Source organism: Rana temporaria, chromosome 5 (assembly GCF_905171775.1).
Source record: "Rana temporaria chromosome 5, aRanTem1.1, whole genome shotgun sequence".
Lineage (NCBI taxonomy): Eukaryota > Metazoa > Chordata > Amphibia > Anura > Ranidae > Rana > Rana temporaria.
Genome location: NC_053493.1, coordinates 96,046,279 through 96,058,667, shown reverse-complemented (window position 1 = coordinate 96,058,667; position 12,389 = coordinate 96,046,279). Strand labels below are relative to the sequence as shown.

The 12,389-nt window shown below is 39.3% G+C and overlaps 1 protein-coding gene across 1 annotated transcript in view; it reads right to left on the bottom strand.

Moving 5' to 3' along the window:
* Positions 1–2,721: 2,721 nt before the first annotated feature.
* NFE2L3 (nuclear factor, erythroid 2 like 3) overlaps positions 2,722–12,389 on the bottom strand; it is a 62,261-nt gene continuing 52,593 nt past the window's right edge. Inside the window, exons 3-5 of the mRNA XM_040352888.1 lie at positions 11,526–11,606; positions 8,036–8,137; positions 2,722–5,523 (exon numbers count right to left, since the gene is read on the bottom strand). Of these exons, the coding sequence (XP_040208822.1) occupies positions 4,279–5,523; positions 8,036–8,137; positions 11,526–11,606 (1,428 nt within the window). The 3' untranslated portion in view covers positions 2,722–4,278. The remainder of the gene's footprint in view (positions 5,524–8,035; positions 8,138–11,525; positions 11,607–12,389) is intronic.

Below are 12,389 nucleotides of genomic sequence, written 5' to 3'. Positions count from 1 at the left end.
CACTAAAAGATACTAAGCTGCCCAACTATGGTCAAATTTGAATTGGTTTGAAAAGATTTGCCAGCAATATCGCTATTGGTAAATTCTGCTTAACTGAATACCTTTGATTTCTTTGTATGGTCAAATTTAAAGTGCAACTACAACCAGAACTTGTTTTCTCTTTTGTCCATGGACGGACACAGCTTCCTTATATTCTTGACTGTAGGGTTATATTCCCTCTATCAGGAGAGAATATAAAGGAAGCCATGTCCATCCATGGACTTCAGAAAAAAGGATTTTACAGTGAGTACAAAAATCCTATTTTCTCTTTTGTCCATGGACAGACACGGCTTCCTTATATTCTTGACTGTAGGGTTATGTTCCGTCAAGCAGGAGAGAATATAAGGAAACCGTGTCTGTCCATGGACAAAAGAGAAAATAGGATTTTTGTACTCACTGTAAAATCCTTTTTTCTGAAGTCCATGGATGGACACGGCTTCCTTATATTCTCTCCTGATAGAGGGAATATAACCCTACAGTCAAGAATATAAGGAAGCTGTGTCGGTCCATGGACAAAAAAGGAAAAGGATTTTACAGTCAGTACAAAAATCCTATTTTCTCTTTTGTCCATGGACAGACACAGCTTCCTTATATTCTTGACTGTAGGGTTATGTTCCATCAAGCAGGAGAGAATATAAGGAAATGTGTGTCAGTCCATGGCCAAAAAGGAAAAGGATTTTACGGTGAGTACAAAAAATCCAATTTTTTTCCCCCCTTTCAAATAGACTTGGAGAACGTAAGCCTGTCAAAGCCCAACTTCAGGGAGAAAAACTGTGTCCCATCAGGAGTTGAAAACAAACCCAAACCCCCCCCCCCCCCCAGAATTATCTGCAATGCTCACCTCCTCTTCTGTGCTTTCCCTTGCAGTAACTCCTTTTCTCCACTTGATGCCCCCAGTTCCAGGCACAATTTAATCCAGAACTCCTCTTTAAAGTATGATTAAACCCACATCATTAAAAAAAAAATCTATCACTAAAGGCTGAATTCCATGCTGTTCATACGCTGTCACTATGTGATTGGTTTTCTGTATTCTGCACAAAACCTGGTTGATCCTGCTGCTCTCTATCGCCACGTTCATGTCCCTAATTCAGCTAGGGATTTGCAGCTGTGGTGGCAACTCAACACATGCTTAGTTTTCAGAGAGTTTCTATGCTGAGCATTTCCTCCACTTACCAGCTAAATACAACGGGGCAGGATATTACATGTAGATTAATGGGGGTTTCACCTCCCTCTTAATTCTAAGACACAGGCTGGAGGGAAAAGACACAGCTTGTGACTGGCAAAATCTACCCACACCATGTTATTGACAAAAATAAAGATTTGATCCAAATATAAAATTAGTATGACAAGTTAAAACCGTTTGATATTACATTTTTACTCTTTATTCCAAAGGCTGTTTTTATTGAACATGTGACCAGCAGAAGACTAGAGGGGACTAGCTGGGTCACGTGACAGCTGTGTATCAATTAGGAAAATGGTACTTAGATTTGTTTTTTATTAAAATAATTACAGTGCCATCATCCACATACAGAAATAGAAGGGACAATGTAAGATTACTACACAGTGTGTGTTTAATATCACTCTAAGCTGTGGAAATAAAATAAGCCGATTGGTTGCCATGCACAACAGCTCCAGTTTTTAGAAATTCCGCTCAGTTTATGCAACTTTGCTAAGCATTCAAATGTAGTGCATTTCTAAAGCTGCAACACAAAGCTCAATATTGCAGAGGAAGAGGGAATTGGGTATTTGGTGGGTGAAGAAAGAACAGTTACTGTATATACTCGAGTATAAGCCGAGATTTTCAGCACATTTTTTTTGTGCTGAAAATACCCACCTTGGCTTATACGCGAGCCATCGCTGCGCTGTCCCCATCTGCAGCCTTCTTATCTCCAGGGCTGCGATATATTCAGTCTACTCGGCAGCCGTGCAGTGTACCAAAGCCCCGCCTCCTCCTCGTCCGCGATAGGCTGAACACTGACTCACTGCTGGAAACTGAGTCAGTGTTCTGTCACGGACGAGGACGAGCTTTGGTACTCTGCATGGTCGCCGAGTAGATCAGGGAGGCTGAGGCATGCAGATGGGACACAGCGAGGGAGGCCGAGGCATGCAGATGGGACACAGCGAGGGAGGCCGAGGCATGCAGATGGGACACAGCGAGGGAGGCCGAGGCATGCAGATGGGACACAGCGAGGGAGGCCGAGGCATGCAGATGGGACACAGCGAGGGAGGCCGAGGCATGCAGATGGGACACAGCGAGGGAGGCCGAGGCATGCAGATGGGACACAGCGAGGCTGCAAATGGGCATTGTTGACCCTCTTTTCCACTTACAGTAGCTGCTGCATTCTCACCCTAGGCTTATACTCGAGTCAATACATTTTCCCATTTTTTGTGGTAAAAGTAGGTGCCTCGGCCTATACTCGAGTATATACGGTACTTATCTCTGTAGACACACAAATAATTTTTATTCTAAAATGTTTTTTTTTCAACAGATAAATAACAAGGTCAGTGTAAAAATAATACATTTCCAATCATCTGGTGATGAGCAACAAAATCATAACTATAGGTGCCTCAGTCACTATGGAAACTGGTGCATTGCAGACAGGTAAAATGGTTACCCATGTAGTGTTTATATGATGTGAATGTTTCACTATTTTTAGAGAAAGTCCAATAAGACAGACTAGCAATTTTGTGATGTCTGCTTTATTTTTTTGTTAAACCACAAATGTGGACTATACATTGTAGCCATCAAAGTTCTTCAGGAACTGGCGACATCGGTGCTGTAATGGCAAGGCTCCATATGTTTGTCTGGCCTGTGTGGATGGAACAGGCAGACATTACCAGTTGTTTTCCATATTTTAAATTTCAACTGAATTTATAATTTTGACTTTTCTACACTGAAGAGAAGGATCCAACATGCTACTCGGTATAAAAAAAATAAAAAATTGCTAGAGGGCAGTTCTCATCCCACTGTTGCAAAGGGCAGATTTGAAATGTTAAATTCACCACTAGTGATGATCTAACACAATTCCTACAATCCATTATGTGAGGATAAAAGACAAATAATACCAGGGTAAAGTTATGGCACCATGTAAAACATAAGAGGCCCCAGATCAGGATGTTCTGGAGATGGGGACGTTAAGTGGTCTCTCTCCATCATGGGCCCTTTAAATTAAAATGGAGAATTCCTTGAAACAGCTGCTGTGACATTCATCCACCTCTCTCAGAATGAAAGGCCACACACTAGGGCTGAAAACAAAATACAAGGTGGTGCAATCACTTTATACCGAATAAAAATCTCAGCCATACAAGTTCAAAATAACGAAACAGGATTTTTAGATAAAAAAAAAAAAAAACATATTTCCCTGTAGTATAAATGCAAAATAAGTTGATCGTAAAGTAAAATTTCTTTAGCAAGTATTTCCATTGTAAACAAAGAAAAAGAATAGCCAGCCAACATTTATACTGGAGAAATTACATATAAAACAATACAAAATAAGCAACTCCAGCTTGCTATTATAATGATAGTCTTAAATACTGTTTATGACAAATATACCAGGATCAGCCACCAGGACTTTTTTTTGTAGAAAAAAAATAAAACACAAGGATGAACAAGAACCAAAAAAAAAAAGTAGCACTCATAATTTATAGATCTATTGTATAAATTAAAAAAACAAACACCACTTATCTTAAATGAAAAAAAAAAGCAAGAATATAACAACATTTAGCAATGTGCTCCAGTGCGACAGACTAAATCTAAGGTCACTTTGTAATTAGACAATTTTGTCTTTTTTTGGGGTGTCAAGGTCTTTGATTTCTCATATCTCAGTATTTGTTTAAAAAGAAAAATCAAAATTCTAAAAAATAAAGGCAAAAGAAAAACCCAAATACATTATATTGATATAAGAATGCTTCTTGTACAACCTAGGTCATATTTTACACCAAATTTCCATGTATGAAGCAGGATAATATTGTACAGCCATGATGATATCAATTTGTAGTATGTCACACGGTCTGAACAAGTTTAGTGCCAGATAAAAGCAGCTTCCTCATATTTTTTATATTTTTTTAGGAGTGCATAGCCATCTTGTGGAAAAAAATATGTTAACAGCTACTTTATCATTATCACACATAGTCCAGTGCGCAACGTCTGGCATGTTACAGTATTATATCACTGCTGCCACTATGTTTTGGGATAGTTTGTCTCTCCTTATAACTACTGCATTAACGAGTTCAGGGTTTTTATTTTTGTTTCTTGTCTTTCTGTGAATCTTTTTTTTGCTCAGATTTGAACAGTCTCCTTGGAACCACAATGATGCTGCCATCACTATTACAATGCAGTGAATATTGACTTGGATTGACCGGTCTGCCCTGATCGTCTCGTAGTCTGCTAAACACATTGCGGTAGAGGTCATTGAGTTTCTGTTTCAAGTGGCCCATGGACTTGCTGCATTGAGATCGTTCTTTCAAAAGCTTTTCTTTCTGTGCCTTCAACTCATTTACATCGTCCTCCAAGTTCAAAATTACATCCAGCTTACGTTTTCTACAGTTCTGAGCAGCGACCTTGTTTTTCCCCCTACGCCGAATATCTCTTATAACGGATATCTGTGACTCAGTCAAGAAATGCTTGGATAACATGTTGTTAAACATCTCTACGGGCATGCCAACAATTTCATCTACTGTGAAAGGAATTTTTAGGGACTTAGCTCGACGTTCATCACGGCTGAGGCTTTTCTCCATTACACAGGGGCTTCCCGATTTACCCGATTTTGCTGTCCAGCTGTAATGATGTTCAGGACTGGACTCTAACTGGTCAGGCAGCTGATTGTATGAATGGTTATGGCGGACATTATTTAACGACACTTCATCATAGTAACTTGCATCATCTTGATAATCCATCTGGCAAAGTTTGTTGATATCTGTCCAAGTTCCTCCAACTGCCCCTTCAAGGCCATCATAAGAGACAGACTCAGAGTCACTGCTGTAGCCAGCAGCTCCTTCATCCTCCCCATAGGTTATCGATGAAGAATCAGATATGCTTGCAGAAGCAGGGCTATGGCTTGAATTGAGAGAAAGTCCAGAATCTGAATCTGGTTCTTCAAACAACTGAGACACCTCCAGAGGATCAAATCCTTCTTCCAGGGCTAAGGACATTAAGTTGATTTCATCAAATACATTCTCGTCAAGACCAGAAAGAAGATCTTGATTTGTTGAATTTCTAGAGCAGTTGTCAGTAGTTGGAAATAAAGATGTTAAATCTGTTACACTCAGGGGTCCTCCGGGAACAGTACTTGAGTTTAATTGCATGAAGCTTTCGGGTGTATGGGTCAAATCTTCAATGGACCGGACACTCTGACTTGATGTGTACATGGCTTCCTGCAGACTTACATCTTGACTTATTGCCTCAGTAAAATCCACATTGTAGGGTGCAGTAGAGCCGATTGGATGGTTGGTATTTGAAATTGACTGGATATCCTCCAGTGTAATCTGGGGGAAAAAAAACACAAGAATCATGGATTTATGTTACTGTTGTTTTATTTGTAGATCTATTCTTAGAAGTTTATAACTCAAAGCTCAAAAATGGATAACGAGCCAGTTCAGCCCCCATTATTTTTGCATACTATAAAGCACAACGTTTAGTGTTTGGTCGTACCATTTAAAACCATAAAAATTAAACCATACCATTTGTCTTGCTATCCCATTCAACAGTACTTATGCGCATAGAATAAAACGCTTTATTGCTCCCTCGTATGTTACAAAAAGCAGCTGTGAAAACCCAAAGGGGAAATCAAACCTTTGAAGGTAAAGTTCATTTTTACAGTCTGTCTGGACACAAATACCATCTCTCCTTTACATACAAATTAAAACTATTTTAATGCAGTATGTTGTCTTAAAGCGGGAGTTCACCCGAAAAATTTTTTTTAACATTAGATGGAGGCTCATTTTGTCAAGGGGAATCGGGTGTTTTTTTTTTAAATTGAAGCAGTACTTACCATTTTAGAGATAGATCTTCTCCGCTGCTTCCGGGTATGTTCTTCGGGACTGGGCGTTCCTATTTGATTGACAGGCTTCCGACGGTCGCATACATCGCGTCACGAGTAGCCGAACGTCGGTGCGGCTCTATACGACGCCTGCGCACCGACATTCGGCAAATCATGGCGCGATGTATGCGACCGCCGGAAGCCTGTCAATCAAATAGGAACGCCCAGTCCCGCAGCCCATACCCGGAAGCGGTGGAGAAGATCTATCTCTAAAACGGTAAGTACTGCTTCGATTTAAAAAAAAAAACCACCCGATTCCCATTGACAAAATGAGCCTCAATCTAATGTTAAAAATTAACTTTTTGGGTGAACCTCCACTTTAAGGCCAACCAAATATCCCAAATTCCAGCCTATGGGAAAAAAAAAAAAAAAAAAAAAAAAAAAAAAAAAAAAGGAAATAAAGCTGCTATCTAGGGATTGCTAGAAAGCCAAAACAAAAAGGGGTGTAATTAAAAGGTTAAAAACAGTACCACTAATGTGTTCGGTGTGATAGCAAGAGATACGGGTCACTTTAATGCAGAACTTCACCCAAAAGGGGAAGTTCCGCTTGTTTGCACCCCCCCCCCCCCTCCACTGCCACATTTGGGGGGTGTGTACCTGGTTTTGACAGATATCCACTCCCACTTTCAGTCAGATGTGCTGTGACGATCTGAGCCAGTACTGTTCTCCCTCCTTTCTCCGCAGCTTTCTGGGACACATCATAGGTCCTAGAAGACTACGGGACCATTCAAAGCGCAGCATGGCTCATGTATGTGCAGTAAGAAACCCGGAAGTGAAGCCCTTACTTATGATGCCCGCGCCAGCACCCTAAGCCGATTGAAGAATTGGCTCGGGTGAGGGCATCGCTGGATCACTTGAAAGGTAAACGTCCTTATATTAATAGTAGGCGGCTACAGTATTTGTAGCTGCAGACATTTAATTTTTTGGGGGGAGCCTGGAGCTCCTCTAAGTTTTTGCTAACTACTAGTTAATTTGGTCACTAATCAGCTTCTCATCTAAACTCCATTGACGACAGGCCTGCACTTGAGCTTCCTGAGCAGCTCACTTATTATAGCCTTTAAAAAATAAAAATAAATAAAAATTTTACTATTTTTTAACCTATTTAATATTTTTAAGAATAGTATTGCAGCAAAGATTTCAATATGAAGTGGCCTAGCCAAGAACTGAGCTGGAGATATATTGCCAAGAGTCCCTGGACAAATCACCAAAGCCTAATGTAGATTAAAATGCTTTGGATAAACTGCCTTTAACTAGAACATGTGCAGGTTTTACCATTATGTACACTGGGTTTGTGGCCAAATCAAAGAGGTGGCTTTTCTTTGTGGGGGTTATTGGCTTCACTTCTCTTATCAGTCATCTATTATGAGTTTACCTACACACAGTCACAATATTGTGAAGAAGGTTAGGGCCAGTAAAAAAAAGAAAATAGTTTATAAAAGAGGTGATCAAAGCAGAACAGGGTTTTATTTGGTACCAAAGGCTGGGTTCCTACTGTCTCTAGTGATGGGAATCCAGCCTGAATGTAGCACTGCATTTCAGATAATTACATTGAGAAGTGTAATTAAACTGCAACATGTACCAACAAAATATACATTGTTATCTTGTTTTATTGGCCAAAGGCTGCAGCCACTCTAAGAGCCGGGTTCACACAGGGGCGACTCGTCAGGCGACTCAGCCGCCTGACAAGTCGCGCTCCGCTCATTCATTTACAGAACCGTTCTAAAAGGAGCGACGCAAGTCGCTCCGACTTAAAAAAAGGTTCTTGTACGAGTTTGGGGGCGACTTGCATGGACTTCAATACAGAAGTAATTTTGCAAGTCGCCTCTCAAGTTGTCTTGCCGAGTCGCCCCCCAAAGCCCCTGTGTGAACTGGCTCTTATTGTCAATTGCATTAATAATAATAAAAAATAATAATAAAACTGCAACATTTTCAGGACCAAAATCTCTAAATATACATACATTTAAATCAGGCAAGGAAAGGAGGTCTTGCCATAGTTCATTGACTGAATTTCCTGGTCGGGGGGAGGGCTGAGTGTTCTGAAGAGAAGTTTCACTTGTGCCCTGCACAAAGAAATTAGAATTTATCGTTGATATTAGCACAAAGGGTACTGACGTTCAGACAAACATGCAGAATATTACAAAATAACAGGCTTAAAGTGGATGTAAACCCTCCATACATCCAGTGAAGTGAACAGCCTCAGATGATACACAGAGATTAACCAAATCTCCCTACATAGATTTTACATTTATATCTGCTGTCTACACATTTATATACTGTTTAGAAAGTTCAGATGTGTTAGGAGATTTTTCTCTTCCTGTTTAACACAGAGTGTGATGTCTGGGCATACAGCCAAGATAGTTAAAATTGCTGATTGGAGGAAAGGCACACACCCCTCATCATAGGCAGAGACTCTCAGAGGCGTTTTGTAATAGGGCCAGCTCCCTGCTAATCTATTTATAGCAACCTCCCCTGACAGAAATTTCAGGCTGCTTTTATCTGATGCTTCAGAGAATTTGTCAGGAGTTATCAGGCTGATAACAGAGGAACGGTTCAGGAGAGAGCTACGGGACTTAGCTCTATGAAAAGAGACAACAAAATACTGCAGCTATATGTGCCCAGCTCAAATTTCATGAATCAGGTTTACACCCACTTTAAAGTGAAACTGTCAGACACTGTAAAGTAAGAAAAGTAAAGTAAAAGTCCAGCCCTAGAGCATTCAATCAAAGATGCAGCATCGGATCGGACCTAGGCGATAATTATTTTTTTTTAAACCCTAAACTTCTTTTAATGTAAGTCTATAAGTTGGCCAACTCGTTTAAAACCAAGCATGGAGAGAGGGTGGCTAAATTACCTTGCATTTTAGTGTTCAATTTACAACTCTCTGTATTTAATACATTAACAAATGTAAGAACAAAAACATTAAAAGGGGAAAAGCATATACAAAATTCCTTTAATGAGGTTGTAAACTCTGAAAAAACAACAACCTGTAAGACAAAAAGGCATAATGAGCTAGTATGCATCGCATACTAGCTCATTATAAAAAAATACTTACCTTAGAACCAAGCTGTTGGAGTTTCTTCTGGGTTCGCGGGCTCCGGCGCTGTGATGACGTCACTCCAGCACATGCGCATAGTAGCGTTCATGACACGGGCTCGGAAGGAACGGCATTTGTGACCGTTCCTTCCGAGCGCATGCGCCAGTGATATCACTGGCTGCATGTAATGTAAATATCTCCTAAACAGCGCACGTTTAGGAGATATTTTTTAGCAGTAAACCTTAATATAGACTTAGCTATAGGCAAGTGTCAGCAGAGGAAATTTACTTCCTCTTTAAAAGGTTAAAAACTGCCATAAGTAGTCAAAATATACACTAATTCCTTTAATGCCCAACTAACCCGTCTCTCATAATGTATTTATGAAATCAGATCCTAGAACACTGAAGGACTGTAGATTTGGGAATTTTCATTCCAAACCACAGTACTTTATATAGATGAACTGTACAGATAGCGGCTTTTAATTGTCTTCAGCCGTTGGCCTGTAACAATTATTCTGCATTTGGTGACAATTGGAGCCTTGTAATAGAATAGCCAACATATTTTGGAAGGTCAATTAGGCCCTCCAATTGTTGGTTAAACAACTGTTACGAAATTACTGAATACCAATGCAAATTCTTTTTTGTGACAAAGCCCAAAAGTGCAGCAAAACATCTGTTTCTTTTATAAGTGCTATACATAAAAGCAGCTCTGAGACAATACCGATACTAGACAGAAGCTTTAATCAAAGTAATGCACTTCATGGCTCCCCAAATGCCATGTCCGTTATACTTAGCTATTGCACAACTGTGTACTCCGATATTTTATACATTAGAAAAGGTACATGGTATACCTTCTGTAGTTTATGGAGCGTGTTAATATGTCAGATGCACAAGTCATAATTATCTATTAGGCTGTTGTGGAGAAGCCATCCTATGTACCCAGAATTCAGGCGAAAATTCATAGCACTGTCAAGAGTCCAGAACAAGTAGGTTTATTCTAGGGTAGTGAGTGTGAAAAGTCTTAAACCCAAAGAACTACATACTGTATATTTATTCAGCAGCAAACAAACACAGTTGCAATGCAGAGGGCTTTGTACAGCAACTCTATAGCATAAAAACAAACTAAATAATGACTTCTCCAAGCCAATAACTAAACTCAGGTTAGTTTCTAACATGGTGCTCTTTAAGGAGTTCCTCAAAAAAATCAGGCAGCATCTGAAACTTTTCAGAGTTCTGTCAGTACTCAGCCTTTTCACACAGCAGCAGGCTCCCATACCAGAGAGAGAGCGAGCCCTAAACATTAGTCAGCTTACAGTCAGGTATCGGGTATTGGGATATTGATACAATTCTAATCTTTTTGGCTCTATACACCACCACAATAGATTTGAAATGAAACAAACAAGATGTGCTTTAACTGCAGACGTTCAGCTTTAATTTGAGGGTTTTTGCTTCCAAATCAGGTGATCGGTGTAATAATTAACTGGTAGGCGACAGGTCCTACGGTAGCGAGGCGGTCTGTGGTTGTCTCCTCCGGTTACTGGGAGTAGACTAGTGTCAAAGAGATCTAAGGCCTGATCACTAGGTACAGGAAGGAAAGCGTTAATGAGCATGCATGAGGTCCGCTATGTGCTCAGCAGGACTCCACTCTGATACTTGGAGCGAGGTAACAGATGCGCTGGACTGGTGGAGTGGGCCAAAGGTTTCAGACACCAAAACGCGGTAACCTCATGTTTAGCAGCGTTCCATTTATAAGCGTTTTTCGTTTTTGGCCATTAAAAAAAAGCATATAAACACAGCAAAATGGACGTTTTAAACATAGGTTACTAACTGTCAAGTTAAATCATTCAGGAGCCGTTGTAAAAACGTCCTGTGTACATAGAGGGAGATTTGTTTCATCTCTGTATCATCTGCAGCTGTTCATTTCACTGGGAAAGTGAAAAAGAAACAATGTTTCTTTCTATATCGGTGTCTTTATCTACGGATCAAAAAGGATGAACTTCGATCTGCAGATGAAGTTAGTGTAAAAGCAACCTGTCAAGTAAAAAAAACATTTTTTTATGCGTTTCTTTTAATAAATGTTCCTGTTTAACCCCTTAATTTACTCTAATCAGCTGTAATTAACTCCTAATTCTCCTCCAATTATTTTGTTCACTTCCATTTCATATGGTATTAATAAAATTAAAAAAAATTGTTTGACTGTCTGTTAATATTTTTACACCTTTAACATACACGTATCACATTGAAAAATATTTTTAATTTGTAAATACATTTTCAAAGCTTTGTACCATTGCCGACAGTTGAAGTGACTTCCAACTTGGGACACAAACCTAAATGCTTTACATATACCTCTGCCCTGATCAATAATTCAGAAGTCACATCTACAAAACGCTCTTGCAGTAAAATGAAGGGATTTACCTCTAGTGCATTTTCCGTTTGTGCTAGCAGCTGAATAAATTCTTCAAAGAAAAGAGAAGGCTCTGTTGTGTTTCCTTCAATCTGAAAAAAGGTAAAATCACTAAATAAGACAAAAGATAAAAGTCATCATGCAATCGCCTGCTTATTACAAAGAAAACAAGCCATACAGTTACACATGAGAATATTTTGCAGGATTTATGCATTTTTTACTTCCAAAGTACATTTATAATTTTAATGCACGCCTGTTAACTTGTACCTATTTTGCAAGGCAAATGATTAGAAAACAAAAAAAATAAAAAATATGGGAGTTGAGTTTTACAAAAGTAAAGTACTTTTACAGGGTTAAATGAAAGCCATCAAAAAGGAAATAATATATTTATATAACCATATGTGATTAATACAGTATTAAGTGTTTTTTTATTTTATTTCACATGGCGTTATGACATGTTATTCTCTACAAGCTGATAAGCAAAAGTAACACCGTCAGGGGTTAGAACAAACACCGCTATGGGCGATTACAATGGTTTTCTTTGATTCACATGTAATCTCTGGCACCTAGACAGCACCACAAATGCATTGTGACCTCTTTTTGGTGCAGCCTAAATGTCTATCTGTGTAAGGGAGGACAGAACACACAGTTCTTATTCTTAGATTATAAGTTGCAGTTAAAAGGTACAGAACTGGGAAAGAATCCTAGATTTATTCACATGAATGCAAGAGTTAAAATTGGTTTAAAGTGGTTGTATATCCCGCTTGGTAATTTTTACCTATAGTTAAGCCTATAATAAGGCTTACTTGTAAGTAAAATGAATATCTCCTAAACCTGCACGGTTTAGAAGATATTCATCCTGGATGCAGCCACTC